The 24,186-nt window shown below is 38.8% G+C and overlaps 1 protein-coding gene across 4 annotated transcripts in view; it reads right to left on the bottom strand.

Annotated features, from left to right (window-relative positions):
* LOC137244210 (cyclic GMP-AMP synthase-like receptor) overlaps positions 1 to 24,186 on the bottom strand; it is a 276,654-nt gene that overhangs the window by 128,630 nt on the left and 123,838 nt on the right. For all 4 annotated transcript variants that reach the window (XM_067772894.1, XM_067772896.1, XM_067772893.1 and 1 more), the window contains exon 3: positions 21,554 to 21,758. In XM_067772894.1, coding sequence (XP_067628995.1) covers positions 21,554 to 21,758 — 205 coding nt within the window. The remainder of the gene's footprint in view (positions 1 to 21,553; positions 21,759 to 24,186) is intronic.

The raw sequence follows: 24,186 nt of genomic DNA, 5'->3' as shown, positions 1-24,186 counted from the left end.
ACAACGGCGACGAACAAACTTCCATTAAGCTTCGCCTCGTGTGCCTCTGCAAATACTCAAGTGCGTTGAAGGTCACTGGAGTTACGAAGACTCGCTGAGGAAGAACAAATAAAACTAGAATTCGTTGCCAGGAAGTATAAGCTATTGGAAAATTACGTAGTTGAATCGAGTAACGATTCGGGTTCTGTGAAAGTAAGTGCAGTTCAAGAATGGATAAATTCGGTGAATGCTGCACCAAAGGAATCTACAATGCTTGGTGTTGCGAATGCGCCACAAACCGCTGAAGATGCACTAGATTCTGTAAATGCGCCAGCAGCCAATGGAAATAACATCACACGTAATCACATAAACTCACAAACTGCTGATTATAGAAGAGCAAACGTCACTAGCAACACTCGGAATTACAATACACAGGCTACGTATATTCCAAACGCAACCATGAATTACAACCGGCACGCGGAACTTATTATAGGCGATCAATCATGCCCTAACACTTACCCTATGCGGGCGGAATGCACAATGTTTGAACAAGGTAGAACACAAGAAAATGCAGCGACAACAAACGGCCGCGTAAATTTTGCTTTCAACACTTCTCGATATAACTCCACGATGTTACATATGCCCTCTTCGTTAATAGGGCCACAGAATTTTGCACCTCCACCACGTGTGTCAAACATGAGGTTCCCACAACTTACAGAAACTACACCGATTAATAATAATAACCATAACAACTTGACTTTGCAACAAATAAACGCACGTGACTCAGTTCCATGCGAATTACCCACATTCTCTGGACAACCGGAAGAGTGGCCAATTTTCAGTGCCACGTATGACTGGTCTACAACGGTCTGTGGGCTAAATGATGCAGAAAACTTAATCCGACTTCAAAAATCTCTAAAAGGAGAAGCGTACAACGCTATTCAACATATCTTAATACACCCGGCGTGTGTGCCTGATGCTATATCGACACTAAAAATGCTATATGGCCAACCAGAGAAAATCATCAACTCTATTAAAAACAAAATAAAAGCAATGTCACCAATTAATCAAAATAAGTTGGAAACTTTCACTTCTTTTGCTGTGAATGTTAAAGACTTAAGAGCTACTATAGAGGCATCCGGCTTATATAATGAATTAGAAAACTTGTCTCTATTGCAAGAGCTTCAGATTGGATATTTGACGTCGGAATTTCTGCAAGCAGTGTAAATGTAAATCAAGTTATGCAAACGTCAGACAGTAAAAACGTTGTATTTGCGCAAAAGGGTTGGTCAACATTAATATTTTTCGCTTGTGCGCATTGAAAAAATTAACAAACGATCTTCGCTTGTTGCTTGCTAATAACATTCGACAACATTGCGAGCGACGCACACAATCGATGTTGCTACGCGAAATGCTCAGTGACTACTAAACTAAAGAGAATAAGAATACGTGTGAATTGAGTGTGCTCAATTGTGCTACTAAATGCCGATGCCTGATGTAGATACATAATGATTGAATTATTGATGTGCATTCACGTCACTGCTTAGCATCGGCTTAGAGACGGCAGCACTCCTTAGTTTTGCTAATATTCGTAACAATATTTTGAGCTAAAGCCAAATTAAATAGCTGGCGAAAGAATTCATTATACGCCTTCTTAGATTTTTTACTCATCAAGCAAAAAACTAGAGGTAGAAATTGGCCATCAATTAGCCCTTGAATGGTGAAAAGCTGACAAAAAGCTGTCGGCACTACAAAAAATGATCCATCCATCACCCAGCACCGTGATCTTCCTAATTCCCTTAACGCCTATAATAATATCACTCAAAACGAACAGATTTCCTTCCAAGTACTTCAAGTCCTCTGGTATGTTTATGTCTTGTAGGGTTTCTGGTTCTCTGCTAGTGTTTGTTGTTTTTCGAATACGACTTATTTTAGAATTTTTTGCCCGTTTAGAAGGCAGGTACACGCGACATTCAGATGGACATTGTACAATGGTTTCTCTTATAATTTGGGAAGGTTCCAGAGGAGATGATGATCCCAGATCTTTCACTTTATTATTGGAGTTAGAGATTACCAAATGATGGGCCTTTGGATCGTGATTATGCGTGGTAGACACCGGTGAACAACATATTCGCCATTGTTTAGTTTTGTTATAACATAACTGTTACAGCCACATAATACATTTAGCTTCTAGTAGTTATTCAACACTGAAATTATCGATTGTTATTATTCTTTAGAACATACGATCTTCGTCGATTTCCGTACTCACACGGACTTATACACATTTTTTGAAACTAATATATCACATGTGAAATTTAAGGTTAATCATTGCAATTTGAACAGTGTCCGAGTTAAGATAACTTAGTATAAATCACAAGTAAAATTGTCTGTCTTTCTTCACTAAAATAGTATGTATACTTATCTAAACTTAAATCATATTCTGTTAATAAGAGAAATTCCAATTTCCTCCAGGAATTTTAACTCTTTATGTCACTCCTGGTTATATCCAGTCCTGATTTGAGTTCAAAATCGACGAAGATCGGCAGAACATACGCAGAATAAATTTCTCCGCTTACATTTAATTAAAATTCTTTTTTAGTTATCAACAACTTATACGGACCAATCGCCGGACTAACTTGGTGCCGGAAATCAACTATAGCAATCGATCGAAAGAAAAATCACAATATCTATACTCTACCTCGCAGTATGTACAAAATGAGCCATTCTAGTTTACAGGATCAATCATCCGGCCACCCAAAACCAAATCCTCCCGAATACCAGCAAACGCAGCAGCAACTTGACACAACGGCGACGAACAAACTTCCATTAAGCTTCGCCTCGTGTGCCTCTGCAAATACTCAAGTGCGTTGAAGGTCACTGGAGTTACGAAGACTCGCTGAGGAAGAACAAATAAAACTAGAATTCGTTGCCAGGAAGTATAAGCTATTGGAAAATTACGTAGTTGAATCGAGTAACGATTCGGGTTCTGTGAAAGTAAGTGCAGTTCAAGAATGGATAAATTCGGTGAATGCTGCACCAAAGGAATCTACAATGCTTGGTGTTGCGAATGCGCCACAAACCGCTGAAGATGCACTAGATTCTGTAAATGCGCCAGCAGCCAATGGAAATAACATCACACGTAATCACATAAACTCACAAACTGCTGATTATAGAAGAGCAAACGTCACTAGCAACACTCGGAATTACAATACACAGGCTACGTATATTCCAAACGCAACCATGAATTACAACCGGCACGCGGAACTTATTATAGGCGATCAATCATGCCCTAACACTTACCCTATGCGGGCGGAATGCACAATGTTTGAACAAGGTAGAACACAAGAAAATGCAGCGACAACAAACGGCCGCGTAAATTTTGCTTTCAACACTTCTCGATATAACTCCACGATGTTACATATGCCCTCTTCGTTAATAGGGCCACAGAATTTTGCACCTCCACCACGTGTGTCAAACATGAGGTTCCCACAACTTACAGAAACTACACCGATTAATAATAATAACCATAACAACTTGACTTTGCAACAAATAAACGCACGTCACTCAGTTCCATGCGAATTACCCACATTCTCTGGACAACCGGAAGAGTGGCCAATTTTCAGTGCCACGTATGACTGGTCTACAACGGTCTGTGGGCTAAATGATGCAGAAAACTTAATCCGACTTCAAAAATCTCTAAAAGGAGAAGCGTACAACGCTATTCAACATATCTTAATACACCCGGCGTGTGTGCCTGATGCTATATCGACACTAAAAATGCTATATGGCCAACCAGAGAAAATCATCAACTCTATTAAAAACAAAATAAAAGCAATGTCACCAATTAATCAAAATAAGTTGGAAACTTTCACTTCTTTTGCTGTGAATGTTAAAGGCTTAAGAGCTACTATAGAGGCATCCGGCTTATATAATGAATTAGAAAACTTGTCTCTATTGCAAGAGCTTCAGATTGGATATTTGACGTCGGAATTTCTGCAAGCAGTGTAAATGTAAATCAAGTTATGCAAACGTCAGACAGTAAAAACAAAAAAGCTTTTGTTTACTCTCACGCTACTCAGCAAAAGAAATGTTGCGTTTGCAAACTGAATTGCAACAATGTTGCGAAGTGTCAAAAATTTCTTAGCATGGATCGAGCAATGCGTTGGAATATTGTGAGACAACATAACCTCTGTAAACAATGCCTCAGGCAACATGTTGATAGAGCAAATTTCAAAAAGGTTGCGAAGTGAATGGGTGCGTTTATAAACATCACTCTCTTTTGCATCGTTTTTTCAGTACACGAAATGAGGGCCAACAACAAAAGCAACCACAACTGCAGCCAATTGAAGAGCAATTAGCAAATGTCAAAACAAATGCAAACAGCTGTAATGCGCATTGCAATAAAAATCAAAACGTTTTATTTAGAATTTTGCCTATCACAATATTTGGTAAGGACAATAAGTCTGTTAAAACTTTTGCATTTATTGACGAAGGATCGTCAATTAGGTTAATGGACCAATCAATTGCTGAAGAATTGAATCTAAGTGGAAAAAGCGAGCCACTATGCCTGAAGTGGACAGGCGACGTGCGGAGGACCGAAAACGAATCGAAGGCAGTAAATATACAAATTGCTGGACCAAATCAGCGAAAAATAAATCTTAAAGCACAGACGGTGAACAAATTATCTCTTCCAATGCAGAGTCTTGACTATGGAAAAATCAGTGAGGAATACAAGCACATAAGAAACCTACCGATATCGAGCTACACCAATGCTATTCCTACACTTTTAATTGGTATCGATCACTTTAAATTGGGACTAGCGCAAGACATAAGGGAGGGTCAGCCAACCGAGCCAGTAGCAATAAAAACAGTGTTAGGGTGGCACGTTTATGGAACAGCTGGGGATAAATCAGCGGCACATGAACAGTGGAATTTCTGCGTATGCGAATGTTCAAAAGAAAACGATGATGAACTGCAAGCTGCGGTTAAGAAGTTTTACGCATTTGAAAGTCTAGGCATTGTTGCTACGCAGAAGTCGTTACCTTGTAAAGAAGATGAGCGTGCTTAGAATCTGTTACACGAATATACTCGCCGAGGTCCTAATGGCCACTACGAAAGTTACCTTTTGTGGCGCTTTGGTGAATTTGAATTGCCGGAGAGCTACATTATGGCAAAAAATAGACTTATCTGTTTGGAGAAAAAGCTCCAACGCGAACCAAATTTTAAAGCCATATTTGATACCACTATAGCTGATTATTTAAGAAAAGGATATATTCATAAACCAACGAGCAGCGAGATAAACGAAAACGAACAAAGGCGTATATGGTATTTACCAATATTTGCGGTGTTCAACAAAAATAAGCCAGGCAATCGCGTGTAGTATGAGACGCTGCCGCTAAATCACACGGCGTTTCCCTTAACACTTTTCTGTTGAAAGGACCCGATCTAATCGTATCCCTGCCCGCAGTTTTATACCGGTTTAGGCAAAAGGCTATTGCTATATCAGCCAACATTCAAGAAATGTTTCATCAAGTATTGATTCGCCCCGAAGATCAACACGCTCAACGTTTTCTTTGGCGTGGGTGTGATGCTTCCGTAGAGCCGGATATTTTTTTTATTAAGGTGATGATCTTTGGAGCAGCTTGCTCTCCATCGACTTCTCAATTTGTTAAAAACTTGAATGCTGAACGATTTGTCAGTAGCCAAGCCAGAGCAGTCGATGCTATTCAAAACAACCACTATGTTGATGACTACTTAGAGTCCATCGACTCTAAAGAAGAAGCCATCACTCTTGCGCATAACGTCAATACATTCACAAGACTGGTGGGTTCAATATTTGTAATTGGTGCTCCAATTGTCCGGAAGTTTTAAAAACATTGGGCGAATCAGCCGCCAAACTTAAAATTAATATCAGCGGCGATAACACCACGGAAAAAGTACTAGGAGTTTTCTGGATTCCCAGTGACGACGTAATTACATTTAAACTTTCACCTTTAATGTGGCATGAAAATATTTTTAACGGGATCAAAGTTCCAAGGAAACGTGAGATGTTAAGCATGGTAATGACTATATATGTCCCCCTTGGTCTAATCAATAATATATAAATATTTGGAAAAATATTATTACAAGCCGTCTGGCGCAGCTCAGTCAAATAGGATGAAGAAATTGGATCCAGTCTAGCAGAAGAATGGTTTCAATGGCTAAAATGTTTGCCTACATTAGAAAATATCAAAATTCCGCGTTGCTATATAAAATACCATGCTAATTACGAAGGAGCTGATGTTCAGCTGCATACCTTTGTCGATGACAGCGATTCTGCTTATGCCGCAGTATGCTACTTACGTGTATCAAAAAATAACGTCGCAGAATGCTCTCTCATAGGTTCAAAGGCTAGAGTAGCGCCTCTAAAACAAATTTCAATCCCCAGACTGGAATTGATGGCAGCACTGATAGATGTTCGGTTCTCATGGTCCGTATCGGATTCATTATCGATTAAGATAAGCCGTAAAGTTTTTTGGTCTGATGCCAAAACAGTTTTAAGCTGGCTGCACTCAGATACTAGACGCTATCATCAGTTCGTGGGACTGCGCATAGGCGAAATTTTGGAACCAAGCGACCTTTCAGAATGGCGATGGATTCCGTCACGTTGAATTCCGTTAACGTTGCAGATGAAGTCACCAAACGTCATAATAGATTTGACGTCACTTCATGTGGGCGTTGGTTTAATGGCCCGGACTTTCTTTGCAGGCCTGAGGACGAGTGGCCACAAGAACAACATAATATTGAAGCTACTATTACTGAGCTGAAAAAACATGTCCTTCAAATACTAGAAGTAACACCACTAGTAGATGTAAATCGCTTCTAAAAATGGTGTCGGCTATCTGGGACTATGGCTTATGTTATGCGCTATATTCAAAACTGGAAGAGACGCAAGCTAAATCAGCAATTGCTTTTCGGAGAGTTACAACAAGAAGAGCTTTATAAGAGTGAATTATTTCTTTACCGACAAGCACAGCTCGAAACATTTTCAGAAGATATTGCGCAGCTAAAAAGTAAAAACCGTCTAACGAAAACCTCTTCACAATACAAAGTGACAGCATATCTTGATAAAGACGACATTTTAAGGGTGGACAGCAGAATAGCTAATGCGCCGGGGCCTCGGGAGAACCCAATATTTCTTCCTAAAAATGGTCGCACCACAGCCCTAGTCGTTCGGCATTTCCATTCGAGATTCCATCACTTAAATAATGAAACCGTGATAAATTAATTACGCCAATATTTCTATATTCCACGCTTACGATCAACAGTGAAATCAATTTTGAAAGAATGTCAAATATGCAAAATTATGAAGGCTAAACCCGCACCTCCACAAATGGCAATATTACCACGAGCACGTACCACTCCATACGTAGCCACATTCACGTTTACAGGTATAGATTATTTTGGACCGATCCTTGTTACGGTGGGATGTCATAAAGAAAAAAGATACGGTGTTTTGTTTACATATTTGACATTGAGAGCTATTCACGTGGAAATTCCTTTCTCTTTGACGACGACCTCTTGTATCTTGGCATTAAGGAGTTTCATATCTCGCCGAGGCACGCCCCGAGAATTTTACAGCGATAATGCTACTAATTTTGTTGGCTCAGAACGGGAATTACGAGAAGCTTTAGAAGCCGTTGACAAAAAGGTGCTCGTTCGCTCTTTCACAACCGCAACGACATCATGGAAATTCATCACACCGGCGGCTCCTCACATGGGGGGCGCATGGGAGCGCCTGGTTCGCCCATTTAAAAACATATTTTATAAAATTACTCCGACTCGGGCACCGACTGGTGAGCTGCTTCATAGTATGACGATGGAAATAGAAAATATCATTAACTCCCGACCATTAACGTATATACCAATCGATAGTGACCAAGAGGAAGCCTTAACCCCCAATAATTTTTTGTTGGGTAGTTCGAATGGGATGAAACCCCTTGCCATCTTTGATGATCACCATACTATTCTACGTCATACGTGGCTTACTGCCCAACAATATGCTCAGCATTTCTGGCAGCGGTGGTCAAGGAATACTTACCAAGCTTAACTTGCCGCACAAAATGGCATGAAAAGAAGAAGCCGATTCGAGTAGGAGGTTTGGTGGTGGTTGTTGACCCTGGAACTGTAAGAAATGTCTGGCAGAGAGGTAGAGTGCTAGATACAAAGACTGCTTCGGACGGACAGGTTCGGAGTGCCACTATACAAACCTCGCAGGGAGTTTTCGAAAGACCGGCTGTCAAATTAGCAGTACTAGACGTGGCTGGGGAAAAGGAGTAAGCCCACGAATGCTTCTGGTCTTACTGGAAGGGGGAATGTTACCGCCACATAATACATTTAGCTTCTAGTAGTTATTCAACACTGAAATTATCGATTGTTATTATTCTTTAGTACATACGATCTTCGTCGATTTCCGTACTCACACGGGCTTATACACATTTTTTGAAACTAAGCTATCACATGTTAAATTTAAGGTTAATCATTGCATTTGAACAGTGTCCGAGTTAAGATAACTTAGTATAAATCACAAGTAAAATTGTCTGTCTTTCTTCACTAAAAAGTATGTATACTTATCTAAACTTTAATCATATTCTGTTAATAAGAGAAATTCCAATTTCCTCCAGGAATTTTAACTATTTATGTCACTCCTGGTATATCCAGTCCTGATTTGAGTTCAAAATCGACGAAGATCGGCAGAACATACGCAGAATAAATTTCTCCGCTTACAATAACCTTTGCACAGCAGGGATTTCCTTTGCGCGACCAACGAATTTCTTTTGTCTTATTTTTTGAATGGAAGTGGTATTCAAAACCATTCAAAAATATTTTGTCGTTGCCTTTATTTGATTTTATAACAGCAACTTCCATTTTTTCTATGGGCACATTAAAGAAAATACAGTGCAATTCAATAACTTATAAATACAATTAATATAGTATTTACATAACAAAACAAGTAAGGTAGGTTAAGTTCGGGTGTAACAGAACATTACATACTCAATTGAGAGCTATGGTGACAAAATAAAGGGAAAAAAACTATGTAGGAAAATGAACCGAGGGTAACCCTGGAGCGCGTTTGTATGTATCAAATGAAAGGTATTAAAGAGTATTTTATCAGGGAGTGGGCCATAGTTCTATAGGTGGACGCCATTTAAGGATATCGCCATAAAGGTGGACCAGGGCTCACGATATGGGTATCAAATGAAAGATGTTGATGAGAATTTTAAAAGGCGTGGGCTTAGTTCTATAGGTGGACGCCTTTTCGAGATATCCCCATAAAGGTGGACCAGGGGTGACTCTAGAATGCGTTTGTACAATATGGGTATCAAACGAAAGGTGTTAATGAGTATTTTAAAAGGGCGTGGGGCTTAGTTCTATAGGTGGACGCCTTTTCGAGATATCGCCATAAAGGTGGACCAGGGGTGACTCTAGAATTTGTTTGTAAGATATGGGTATCAAATGAAAGGTATTAATGAGTTTTTTAAAAGGGCCTGGCCCTTAGTTCGATAGGTGGACCCCTTTTCGAGATATCGCCATAAAGGTGGACCAGGGGTGACCCTAAAATTTGTTTGTACGATATGGGTATCAAATGAAAGGGTTTAATGAGTATTTTAAAAGCGAGTGGGCCTTAGTTGTATAGGTGGACGCCTTTTCGAGATATCGCCATAAAGGTGGACCAGGGGTGACTCTAGAATGTGTTTTTACAATATGGGTATCAAACGAAAGGTGTTAATGAGTATTTTAAAAGGGCGTGGGGCTTAGTTCTATAGGTGGACGCCTTTTCGAGATACCGCCATAAAGGTGAACCAGTGGTGACTCTAGAATTTGTTTGTACGATATGGGTATCAAATGAAAGGTGTTAATGAGTATTTTAAAAGGGAGTGGGCCTTAGTTCTATAGGTGGACGCCTTTTCGAGATATCGCCATAGAGGTGGACCAGGGGTGACCCTAGAATTTGTTTGTACGAAAGGGTTTAATGAGTATTTTAAAAGGGAGTGGGCCTTAGTTCTATAGGTGGACGCCTTTTCGCGATATCGCCATAAAGGTGGACCAGGGGTGACTCTAGAATGCGTTTGTACAATATGGGTATCAAACGAAAGATGTTAATGAGTATTTTAAAAGGGTTGGACGCCGTTTCGAGATATCTCCATAAAGGTGGACCAGGGGTGACTCTAGAAAGCGTTTGTACAATATGGGTATCAAACGAAAGGTGTTAATGAGTATTTTAAAAGGGCGTGGGGCTTAGTTCTATAGGTGGACGCCTTTTCGAGATATCGCCATAAAGGTGGACCAGGGGTGACCCTAGAATGCGCTTGTACAATATGGGTATCAAATGAAAGGTGTTAATGAGTATTTTAAAAGGGAGTGATCCTTAGTTCCATAGGTGGACGCCGTTTCGAGATATCGCCATAAAGGTGGACCAGGGGTAACCCTAAAATTTGTTTGTACGATATGGGTATCAAATGAAAGGTGTTAATGAGTATTTTAAAATGGAGTGGGCCTTAGTTCTATAGGTGGGCGCCTTTTCGAGATATCGCCATAAAAGTGACTCTAGAATGCGTTTGTACGATATGGGTATCAAATTAAAGGTATTAATGAGGGTTTTAAAAGGGAGTGGTGGTAGTTGTATATGTGAAGGCGTTTTCCAGATATGGACCAAAATGTGGACCAGGATACCCAGAACATCATCTGTTGGATACAGCTAATTTATTTATATATGTAACACCACAAACAGTATTCCTGCCAAGATTTCAAGGGTTTTTTTTATCTCCCCTGCAGAACTTTTTCATTTTCTTCTGCTTAATATGGTAGGTGTCACACCCATTTATACAAAGTTTTTTTGTAAAGTTATATTTTGCGTCAATAAACCAATCCAATTACCATGTTTCATCCCTTTTTTCGTATTTGGTATAGAGTTATGGCATTTTTTTCATTTTTCGTAATTTTCGATATCGAAAATGTGGTCGTGGTCATAGTCGGATTTCAGCCTATTTTCTATACCAATACAAAGTGAGTTCATATAAGTATGTGAACTGAGTTTAGTAAAGATATATCGGTTTTCGCTCAAGTTATCGTGTTAACGGCCGAGCGGAAGGACAGACGGTCGACTGAGTATAAAAACAGGGCGTGGCTTCAACAGATTTCGCCCTTTTTCACGGAAACAAGTTATCGTCCTAGAATCTGAGCCCCTACCAAATTTCACAAGGATTGGTAAATTTTTGTTCGAGTTATGGTATTAAAAGTAACCTAGAAAAATTAAATGAAAAAGGGCGGAGCCACGCCCATTTTGAAATTTTCTTTTATTTTTGTATTTTGTTGCACCATATCATTACTGGAGTTGAATGTTGACATAATTTACTCATATAATAAATAATTAATATAGAGCGGTAAACGACTTACACAATAAAGAATTAAAATTGAAACACCTTATAGTCGTTTATATATATATATATATATATATGTTTGCTTTATTTGGCAAAACAATTGTTTCGACACTCGTGACGTGTCATCATCAGTTGCTAGTTATCAACTAACCATTGTCTAAATATAAACAAAGTATGCCTATGCAAATCAAACATCCAAAATTTTTGTAAAAGCTAATGCAATGCGAAAATAATAAAAAGAGAGTTTAAACAACAACAACAAAATACAAAAATAATTATGTACATATGTATGTAATATGTAATAACAATATATGAAACAATCTAAGTTTACTGGAATGCTGTGAAGATACTAGAGTACAGTGGGCCTGTATCACGATTTACAGAATCATTTTTGTTTACATATATATGTAGAGATTCTAAAATGTTTAATTTTTTAATATTACATTCCGACTTAATTAACTGGCAATCGTCCTCACTTATTGCATGTTCAGCGATTCCACTTCTGGGATCAATATTCTGAACATATTTTAGGTGCTCATGTAATCTGATTTGTACAGTGCGGGTCGATTGGCCGATGTACTTTGCGCCGCATATATTCTAGAGTCACCCCTGGTCCACCTTTATGGCGATATTTCGAAACGGCGTCCACCTTTAGAACTAAGGCCCACTCCCTTTTAAAATACTCATTAACACATTTCGTTTGATACCCATATTGTACAAACGCATTCTAGAGTCACCCCTGGTCCACCTTTATGGCGATATCTCGAAAAGGCATCCACCTATACAAGTACCACCACTCCCTTTTAAAATACTCATTAACACCTTTCTTTTGATACCCATATAGTACAAACAAATTCTAGGGTCACCCCTGGTCCACCTTTATGGCGATATCTCGAAACGGCGTCCACCTATGGAACTAAGGATTACTCCCTTTTTAAAATACTCATTAACACCTTTCATTTGATACCCATATCGTACAAACAAATTCTAGAGTCAACCCTGATCCACCTTTATGGCGATATCCCTAAATGGCGTCCACCTATAGGACTATGCCCACTCCCTCATAAAATACTCTTTAATGCCTTTCATTTGATACACATGTCATACAAACACATTCCAGGGTTTCCCTCGGTTCATTTTCCTACATGGTTATTTTCCCTTATGTTGTCACCATAGCTCTCAACTCAGTATGTAATGTTCGGTTACACCCGAACTTAACCTTCCTTACTTGTTATGTATAAATTACATTACAAAACCCTGCCAGCAGTTTTCTGGTAATTTTATCGTCTATCGTCAAGAAGAACTTATTCGATACATTTTGCAGTTAATAAGGCGATAGAAATTCATTTGACAAACAAAACTTATACTTTAAAGTAATTTTTTCTCCAAGAAGATATTTAGGCGATGGAGATCTGTAACGTTTTGAATTTTCCTTTTTTCAATTATTTTGAGAACTTTTGCAGTTTACTTTCGTAGTTTCCTTCTATTCAATAGCTATATTAATGATATTATGCTAATTTTGCGATATTTTCTCATCGTCGGTTCACTACCAGATCTAGGTTTTTCATTTAAATTTTTTAATATTTTTTCACAGTATTTTTAATAATAAATTACTTAATAAATTAATATTAAATAAAATTAAATAAACCAAAACTAAATAAATAGAAAATGAAATTTAAATCCGTGATCTGGCATTGAACCGACGACTTTAGCACGGTAGTTGAAGACCTAAAGCTGCAGTCATTGGTGCCGTATGTCGTTATGTCGTTATGTCGTACCGCTGTAGTCGTATCCCTAGCGTAATCAGCTGTTTATCGTTACGACGGAAACCAAAAACCAATTGGTTGGCTACGATACGGTTACGACCTTAGCGGCACCAATAATCGATTGCATTGATTCCCATAAGGTTGGTCGAATCAGCTACTATAAGGTTAACGATACGGTTACCGATAAAGCACCAATGTCTGCAGCTTAAGCCTCTGTGCCACTGATGTACAAAAGAAGTTGTTGTCAAATTCGCAATATAACATTGACATGGTTAGAACAGAAAGAAGATATGAAAACACAATGCAAATAGAACGTGTACCGTTAGGTTATTCCCCATCATTTTACTTTATGCTTATAGTCATAAAAAAAAAATAAATGTAAGGCGCGATAACCTCCGAAGAGATCTAAGGCCGAGCTTCTCTTCCAATTTGCGTCGTGCTCCTCTTGATTTTCCCTACAAATTGGCCGGACGGGACCTACATGTTTTATGCCGACTCCGAACGGCATCTGCAAGGCAGATGAGTTTTCACTGGGAGCTTTTCATGGCAGAAATACACCCGGAGCGCTTGCCAAACACTGCCGAGGGGCGACCCCGCTTAAAAAAATTTTCTTCTAATTGAAAAACCTTACTTCCAAATTTTTGATGTTGCTTTACCCGGGGTGCGAATCCAGGGCATACGGTGTGATAGGCGGAGCACGCTACCATCACACCACGGTGGCCGCCATGCTTATAGTCATACTTACATATATATAAATGCGTAATGATGTTAATACGCGTCAGAACTTTAACTTATGATTTAATTAAAATTTTTGTGATTTTGTGTTAGCCCCAAAAAAAAGTGCGGGGATTTTGTGTTGGGGATTTTGGTTATGGGATTTTAAATTTGGAGATTATGTATTTGGGATTTTTTTTACCTGGGGATTCTGTGTTTGCGAATTTTTTTTTTTTGGATTTAGGGGCACTCCCGGTACGGGAGCGTGATCTCCCGTATGCGGCAATAATTGGAAGCGACGTATTGAAAAACTTTTGAATTGATCGTTAGGAAAGACGGAAGAGAGTTCCGTAGTTTAGAAAATCAAGTGGCTGTAACGCCAAATCGTAAAATTGCTAATATGAATGATGTCGTGCTGTAGGAGGCTGATGATAAGGCATCGATTTGCACAGATATTGTCAAGGTGGTCAATAAAAATGGTACAGGGGTAGCAGGGGACATCAGTAGTGGAAGTATCGTTGTTTCAAAGAGTAATGCAAACAATACAGTAGGAAATAAAAACGATCTGGGGCAAAGTAAAGTGGCAAAGGAATAAAACCTTTTGCTAGAAGAATTCAATGCGTTGTGCAAGTGTGCAAGTGTAGAAAAAGATTTATCGCATTTAAGTGTAGCCAAAGCGGAAAAAGTCGATGCCGGTGAAATCAATCTTGACGGATGAAATACCGATCTATCAGCGACCGCGTCGTATGTCGTACCCTGATCAATGTTGGGTTAACGAACAGGTTTTAAGTTGGCTTAAAGAAGGTATCATTAAGAGAAGTACATCGGCGTATGCTTCGCCAATAGTGGTCAATTCCAAAGAGGATGTATCCAAAGAAAATAATCAGGGACAATTTTCCGATGACTGGAATTGATGAAGATTTGAATAGGTTGGCAGGGGCAAAAGTGTTTTCAACGCTCGATTTGAAAAATGGATTTTTTCATGTGCCGATCGAACAAGGTTCTACAAAGTATACTTCATTTGCTACTCAAAATGGGCAGATAGAGTTTTGTTTTGTTGCATTCGGCATCTCGAATTCCCCGGCAGTGCTTTGTCGCTATGTGCAAGCTATTTTTCAAGACTTATTAAAACAGTGAATCGTCATAGTTTATACGCACGATATAGTGATTCCAGCAAAGGATGAGGAAAAAGGTCCCCGTAAGCTAGAAATTGTGTTGAAACATGCGAGTGAGAACGAGTCGAGTATAAAATGGTTGAAATGTCAGTATTTAAAGAAGCAACTCAACTTTTTAGGCCATATAGTAGAAAATGGGAAAATTTTGCCTTCGAATGAAAAAACAGAGGCCATTGAGAATTTTCCAATACCATCAAATAAGAAGCAGACGCAAAGGTTTTTAGGGATCACATCATTTTTTCGGCGATTCGTAAAAAAGTGTGCAGAGGTAGCCAAACCTCTGACAGACTTACTCAGATTGGACGTCAAATGTAAGTTGGCAAAAAAACACCTGTTAGCGATAGATGGATTGAAACGAGCGTTAGTGAACGCGCCGGCCTTGAAGTTATTTAACCACGGAGCTGAAATTGAAGTATATGCGGATGCATCTAAGTATGGCTTTTGTTTCAAAAAATTCTGAAGACCAAGCACTTCCCCCTGTTGTATTTCTGAGTCGCAGAACTTCGCTAACCGAAGAAAGGTACAGTTCCTATGAACTCGAAGTACTAGCTGTAGCATTACAAAAATGGACTGATTGCAATGCGTTTGCGATGACCGTCAAAAGAAGGGACGTTCCAGATAGGTACGCGGATGAAACGCTAACGCCGTGCTTATTGTCTTTTGATAGACAACCCTTCAAAGTATAGGTTGAGACAGGTACAAAGGGAAGATGACTGGATAAGAGCGGTGAAAAGGTCTTAGAAAATGAAAGCTACGAAAACTTTTTTGTAAGAAACGAGTTACTCTATAAAGATACTGTAAAAGAACTTATAGTTGTACCGTTGATGATGGAAGAGGAAGTGATAAAACTAGCACACAGCCAAGGGAAAAGTATTATTATGTTCCAAGCTTGAGTTCATAGGTAAATAGGTTAGTAAAAGGGTGTATTGGGTGCATCATAACTGATGCCGAATCGGGGAAAAAGGAAGGATTGTTAACGACAATTGACAAAGCTTGCGAATTTAGGCACATACCATATTGATCACGTCGGTCCTCCCACAGCTACGCAGAAACGATATAATCATATTTTAGGTGTAGTTGACGGATTTCCAAAATTTGTTTGGCTATATCCGACAAAGTCTACAGGGGCAGACGAGGTAGTCGATCGATCGACAACAAAAACAAGCAGCTATGTTTGGAAATCCTAAGCGAATAGTGTCAGATAGGGGAGCGCATTTTACTTCGAATCTGTTAAGTGAATACTGTGAGCAAGAGAAGATGCAGCACCTACAAATAGATACGGGGGTACCTCTCGGGGTAACAGCCAAGTGGAGCGGGTCCATAAAATAGTTGTTCCGATGATCTGAAATCTAAGGCATGCAAACCCGGCCCACTGGTACAGCCATGTAGATAAAGGGCAGAAAATAATCAATAATACTGCTCCCCGAAGTACGAAAATTAAGCCATTTAAAATTATAACATGTTTAGAAATGAAAACAGTCGAATGTCCGGATTTACGAGAAATGCTAAATGAACAGAAATTGATAAATTAAACGAAGAAAGAAATTTAGTAAGGAAGACTGCGCAAGAGAACATTAATAATAAAAAAATATAAAACCGTAAAGCTTTCAATAGAAAGAGAAAAGCTAACACAAATTATAAAGTTAACGAATGAGTGGCTATCAAAAGAACGCAATTTGGAACCAGTCTAAAATCACCGTACAAGGTGACCGCCAGGTATGAAACCCTGGCATTCCTCATTCGGGTCGAATAACCCGTCAGAATGGCCGAATATGGGAATGAGAACAGGTAGTAAGGATAGGCTGCAGGATAGTCTGGTAACTACAGAAAATAGAGAAAGGGTGGCAGTTGAAGTTGAAATGTAAGACACGAAAGGTCTTAAGACGTATCAGTTGTGGTTGTGCGCGCTTGCTCTCGGTTATATTTAAATTAAAATATCTCTCACAATTCTATTTTACTTACTTACTTACTTAATTGGCGCTTAACCGTCTAAACGGTTATGGCCGTCCAACAAGGCGCGCCAGTCGCTCCTTCGCTCCGCCAACCGGCGCCAATTGGTCACACCAAGGGAGTTTAAATCGTTTTCCACCTGGTCCTTCCAACGGAGTGGGGGCCGCCCTCTACCTCTGCTTCCATAGGCGGGTTCCGATAGAAACACTTTCCTGGCCGGAGCATCATCTTTCATTCGCATAACATGGCCTAGCCAGCGCAGCCGCTGCGTTTTAATTCGCTGGACTATGTTGATGTCTGCGTATAGCTCGTACAGCTCATCATTAAATCTTCTTCGGTACTCGCCATCGCCAACGCGTAGAGGTCCATAAATCTTTCGAAGAACTTTTCTCTCGAACACTCCCAAAGCCGCTTCATCTGCTGTTGTCATGGTCCATGCTTCTGCCCCATATAGCAGGACGGGTACGATAAGTGACTTGTAGAGTATGATTTTCGTTCGCCGAGAGAGGACTTTACTTTTCAATTGCCTACCTAGTCCAAAGTAGCATTTATTGGCAAGATTGATTCTTCGCTGGATTTCAGTGCTGATGTTGTTGCTAATGTTGATGCTGGTTCCCAAATAAACGAAGTCTTTTACTATTTCGAAATTATGGCTTCTATTTTAAATAGTATTATAATTCACTTAAACTCTAAGTTAAAATATTTAATAAACAATGAACTAAACTGTTTAATTATCGCACATACATACTTCTGTTTTACATTTGAATTTGCTGGGAACATGGAAAAAAAGTTTTAGTAATAACTTTTATTCAAATAATATTAGGCCGGTCATCTTTGTCCCTAGGAGTATTCTATGTATGTGATCATAATTTTACCAGTCGGCTGCTGTAGGTATCTTAAAATCTCGAAAAATTGAAATGTTGGATGACATCAGTTTGCAATAAAACGATCGATATGTATTTCTTAAATATGATGCACATTTCTGCCAAATAATGCAACCATATTTGTGAAATGCACGCACAAAGAGTCGAAAGAAATCAAATAGATAAATACATACATTCCGCCGCCAGCAAATCCAGCAAATAGGAAATTTAAGCACGCACGAAACTCTGTAAACCCAGAGATCTTTTTTCTAGAAGAAAATAATTTAGAAATACTAACTAAATCTGCTGTATGTCAACCATTCCAGGCCTTGCTACTATCGACGTTTTCGGAATATCGTTATAAAAACTGACCAGGGTTGACTCTAGAATGCGTTTGTAAAATATGGGTATCAAATGAAAGGTGTTAATGAGTATTTTAAAAGGGCGTGGGCCTTAGTTCTGTAGGTGGACGCCTTTTCGAGATATCGCCATAAAGGTGGACCAGGGGTGACTCTAGAATTTGTTTGTACGATATGGGTATCAAATGAAAGGTGTTAATGAGTGTTTTAAAAGGGAGTGGGCCTTATTTCTATAGGTGGATGCCTTTTCGAGATATCGCCATAAAGGTGGACCACGGGTGACTCTAGAATTTGTTTGTACGATATGGGTATCAAATGAAAGGTGTTAATGAGTATTTTAAAAGGGCGTGGGCCTTAGTTCTGTAGGTGGACGCCTTTTCAAGATATCGCCATAAAGGTGGATCAGGGGTGACTCTAGAATTTGTTTATACGATATGGGCATCAAATGAAAGGTGTTAATGAGTATTTTAAAAGGGAGTGGGCCTTAGTTCTATAGGTGGATGCCTTTTCGAGATATCGCCATAAAGGTGGACCAGGGGTGACTCTAGAATTTGTTTGTACGATATGGGTATCAAACGAAAGGTGCTAACAAGTGTTTTAAAAGGGAGTGGGCCTTAGTTCTATGGGTGGACGCCTTTTCGGGATATCGCCATAAACGTGGACCAGGGGTGACTCTAGAATGCGTTTGTACAATATGGGTATCAAATGAAAGGTGTTAATGAGTATTTTAAAAGGGCGTGGGCCTTAGTTCTATACGTGGACGCCTTTTCGAGATATCGCCGTAAAGGTGGACCAGGGGTAACTCTAGAATTTGTTTGTACGATATGTGTATCAAATGAAAGGTGTTAATGAATATTTTAAAAGGGAGTGGGCCTTAGTTCTATAGGTGGATGCCTTTTCGAGATATCGCCATAAAGGTGGACCAGGGGTGACTCTAGAATTTGTTTGTACGATATGGGTATCAAACGAAAGGTGCTAACAAGTGTTTTAAAAGGGAGTGGGCCTTAGTTCTATGGGTGGACGCCTTTTCGGGATATCGCCATAAACGTGGACCAGGGGTGACTCTAGAATGCGTTTGTACAATATGGGTATCAAATGAAAGGTGTTAATGAGTATTTTAAAAGGGCGTGGGCCTTAGTTCTATACGTGGACGCCTTTTCGAGATATCGCCATAAAGGTGGACCAGGGGTGACTCTAGAATTTGTTTGTACGATATGGGTATCAAATGAAAGGTGTTAATGAGTATTTTAAAAGGGCGTGGGCCTTAGTTCTATACGTGGATGCCTTTTCGAGATATCGCCATAAAGGTGGACCAGGGGTGACTCTAGAATTTGTTTGTACGATATGGGTATCAAACGAAAGGTGCTAACAAGTGTTTTAAAAGGGAGTGGGCCTTAGTTCTATGGGTGGACGCCTTTTCGGGATATCGCCATAAACGTGGACCAGGGGTGACTCTAGAATGCGTTTGTACAATATGGGTATCAAATGAAAGGTGTTAATGAGTATTTTAAAAGGGCGTGGGCCTTAGTTCTATACGTGGACGCCTTTTCGAGATATCGCCATAAAGGTGGACCAGGGGTGACTCTAGAATTTGTTTGTACGATATGGGTATCAAATGAAAGGTGTTAATGAGTATTTTAAAAGGGCGTGGGCCTTAGTTCTATAGGTGGACGCCTTTTCAAGATATCGCCATAAAGGTGGGCCAGGGCTGACTCTAGAATTTTTTTGTACGATATGGGTATCAAATTAAAGGTATTAATGAGGGTTTTAAAAGGGAGTGGCCCTTAGTTGTATATGTGAAGCCGTTTTCGAGATATCGACCAAAATGTGGACCAGGGTGATCCAGAACATCATCTGTCGGGTACCGCTAATTTATTTATATATGTTATACCACGAACAGTATTCCTTCCAAGATTCCAAGGGCTTTTGATGTCGCCCTGCAAAACTTTTTCATTTTCTTCTACTTAATATGGTAGGTGTCACACCCATTTTACTAAGTTTTTTTCTAAAGTTATATTTTGCGTCAATAGACCGATGCAGTTACCATTTTTCATCCCTTTTTTCGTATTTGGTATATAATTATGGCATTTTTTTCATTTCTCGTAATTTTCTATATCGAAAAAGTGGGCGTGGTCATAGTCGGATTTCGGCCATTTTTTACACCAATACAAAGTGAGTTCAGATAAGTACGTGAACTGAGTTTAGTAAAGATATATCGATTTTTGCTCAAGTTATCGTGTATAAAAACTGGGCGTGGCTTCAACCGATTTCGCCCTTTTTCACAGTTATCGTCCTAGAATCTAAGCCTCTACCAAATTTCACAAGGATTGGTAAATTTTTGTTCGACTTATGGCATTAAAAGTATCCTAGACAAATTAAATTAAATGGGCGGAGCCATGCCCATTTTGAAATTTTCTTTAATTTTTGTATTTTGTTGCATCATATCATTACTGGAGTTGAATGTTGGCGTAATTTGCTTATATAATGTAAAGATATTAACTTTTCTTTTAAAATTTGAATTAAAAAAAAAATTTTTTTAAAAGTGGGCGTGGTCGTTCTCCGATTTTGCTAATTTTTATTAAGCAGACATATAGTAATAACAGTAAAGTTCCTGCCAAATTTCATCATGATATCTTCAACGACTGCCAAATTACAGCTTGCAAAACTTCTAAATTACCTTCTTTTAAAAGTGGGCGGTGCCACGCCCATTGTCCAAAATTTTACTAGTTTTCAATTCTGCGTCATAAGTTCAACCCACCTACCAAGTTTCATCGCTTAATCCGTATTTGGTAATGATTAATCGCACTTTTTCAATTTTTAGAAATTTTCGATATCGAAAAAGTGGGCGTGGTTATTGTCCGATATCGTTCATTTTAAATAGCGATCTGAGATGAGTGCCCAGGAACCTACATACCAAATTACCTCAAAATTTACTCAAGTTATCGTGTTAACGGACAAACGGACGGACGGACGGACATGGCTCAATCGAATTTTTTTTCGATACTGATGATTTTGATATATGGAAGTCTATATCTATCTCGATTCCTTTATACCTGTACAACCAACCGTTATACAATCAAAGTTAATATACTCTGTGAGCTCTGCTCAACTGAGTATAAAAATAGGTAAAGCTTGGAACAACTCCCAAAATATTAGGATTATCCAGACCCCTAGTTTGCAAAATTCAGAAGAAAATTGGCACTACTAATGCATATGTACATTTGTCATTAAATCGGACGTCCACGTTAGTGTTGTAGTTTATTACCCCAAAATTAGTAAGGGGTAGCTTTTCACCAATAACGTAATTTGAAATAAAAACATACTTACGAAATATTTCATAAATTTTAAAATCGTCGTTGATTGATTTCTTTCTTATAATTTTGTATTTTTCAAGTGCATCTGTTTTGCAAACTACACATTTTGTCATCTCTAATATTGCCGCCTCTCCAATTTTTTCGTATAAATTCAGTTCTTTATCCCAGAAGAAAGGAAGGTTTCTTTCTTTTAGACTCGTCCTTAGATCCTGGAATAGCTTTAACAAGCAAGGTAAGAAAATATCAGTACAGGGTTTTAACTCAGTAAATGTGAGTTTTTAAAAGTACACTTTTCTTTCATATAAATAGTATGAAACAAGAATTTTCATTTTAAAATTCACACTTATTCAAATAAAAGAAATAAAAAAAGGTTTATTTAGTTATTTAAATTGACATTTCCATACAAATTTCCAATTACAATAGCTTGATAACCCTGATAAGAAATGGCACACATTTGCTTTTTTTGGGAGTTGTATAACATTCACTATCAGACCCGGCACAAGTTGTTCTGACCTAGTTTTGGTCTATCTGCATAACTTTTAAGAAGTTTTTACTCTCCTTCGCCCCTCTCCCCTTTTCCTTATGCTTTTATTAACTTCTCCTCTCTTTCTCTGCGTCTCTTTCCCCTCTCCGTATTTTCTCTCACTTCTTTTCCGCTCCATCTATCCCTATCTTCGGTCCTAGTCCCAGTTCCAGTCGGTCCATTTTCCGGTGAAGTTTCGTAAATTCTAATCTAGGCAAAAAACTACCTATTGTGGCGAATTTAACATCACTATGTTGTTAGTAAATAAAGGCACAACAACAATAAACCAAGCTGCCACTCTTGTGTACATGAACAAATCAATCATCATTGACACACATACATACAAGGCAACGAAGAGGTACTCACAAATACATGTAATCATCAGACGAAGTAGTTACTCACACATACACCCGCATATGGCTGTAAGATAAACATAAACTACAAATATACATGTATATAGATGGTAACCAAGCAGGAGATACAAAATTTCTAGAAAGTGAAACTTAGACTTAGGAGAAATATGCGAACGAAGAAACGGAGAGTATAAAAGCAGCGCAAGCTGAGTGATCAGTAATCAGTTTTGACTTAAACGCGCTATTGGTGGTGAAGTATAATTGTGAAGCACTACTCCCAAAGTTATCTAAATTAAGATCAGTTTTTTTTCAGTTAAATAAATAAATAAATAATAGTTTAAAAAAACTAAAAAAAACGCTTTTATAGCTAACCGAACTAAAAGATAGAAAATAATTTTCAATTAAAAAGAGTTTATATAACAGTAGTAGAAGGTCAAACAATCATTTATAGTTAATCACCTCAAAATAAAATTATAGTAAAATTTAAGTTATTAACAGAATAACTTAATTCACAGTAAAAAGCGTGGGGTGCATTTGACTACATTTCATATCTTTCCTCTCAGATAGTTGCCAATAGAATGATTGTAACATTCAATATCAAGCACCCCACGCTTTTACTGTGAATGAAATTATTCTGTTAATAACTTAAATTTTACTATAATTTTATTTTGAGGTGATTAACTATAAATGATTGTTTGACCTTCTACTACTGTTATATAAACTCTTTTTAATTGAAAATTTTTTTCTATCTTTTAGTTCGGTTAGCTAAAAAAGCGTGTTTATTTAGTTTTTTTAAACTATTATTTATTTTAAATTTTTTAGTTCAAGTAATTTTAAAAGTTTTAGTCGAGAGTGATGAAACCGCGAAACGGCAGCGGTCCATGGATGAATCCAACCCCACGGAACCGAAAAGGGCCAAGACGCAGGGAGACTGGACGCGGTCTTTCGCCGAAATTGCCAAGGGTCGGCAGATAATTGGCATTATAGACGAGAGCAGCGAAGATGGCAGGATCCCGTAACAACAGTGGAAGTGGATCGAGGCCGCGCTCGCTACGGTGGCCGTTAAGGTTAATAAAGACAACCCTGGTCCACCGCCATCTTACACCGATGCAGGGTGGTTCCAGAGCAATGTCAAGCTAATTGCCTGTGACGACGCCAGGTCGCCGTCACGCTGATAGGGGTGGTAGCAGTGTGCAGTGTGAGAAGTGCAAAAAAGTTTATATAAAATAATTAAAAAAGTTTATCACTTGCATTGTGTTGTTGGCACTGTGGCTGCTGATTTGGATTATTTCAAATGGCCTGATGAAATTTATATTTGTGGCGAGTGTGCGGTTGATCATCGTGACGTTGATCTATCTCCGAGTAATGCTCTCGCCGTACAACAACAACACCATCAACAACAACAACAGCATTAGCCCCAAATAAATTGTGCAAATGATAATGAGCTACATCAAGTGTTATCAACTATTCTTGCCGAACTGGAAAGTCTGCGAGCAGAGCAGGCCGGTGCAGTTGCGTGCATACACTCTCTACAAGCAGATAAAAACCAGTTATTAGGTGAAATGGAACTTGTGCGCTCTGAGCTTACTAATTTATGTAAGCTTTACGATGAAGGTGTTGCTGGTGCGCTTTCCTCATTATCATCACAGCTCACTGATCTGCGTCATAGTGCGGGCAAACACAGAAACAAAAACAAAATCAATAACAAAAACGAAAATGCGATTAAAGGTAGAGCAAAGAATGGTAGCAAAGATAATTCTGTTCGCTCCC

Source organism: Eurosta solidaginis, chromosome 3, assembly GCF_040869045.1.
Source record: "Eurosta solidaginis isolate ZX-2024a chromosome 3, ASM4086904v1, whole genome shotgun sequence".
Classification (NCBI taxonomy): domain Eukaryota; kingdom Metazoa; phylum Arthropoda; class Insecta; order Diptera; family Tephritidae; genus Eurosta; species Eurosta solidaginis.
This window is presented reverse-complemented; position numbering and strand designations above follow the sequence as displayed.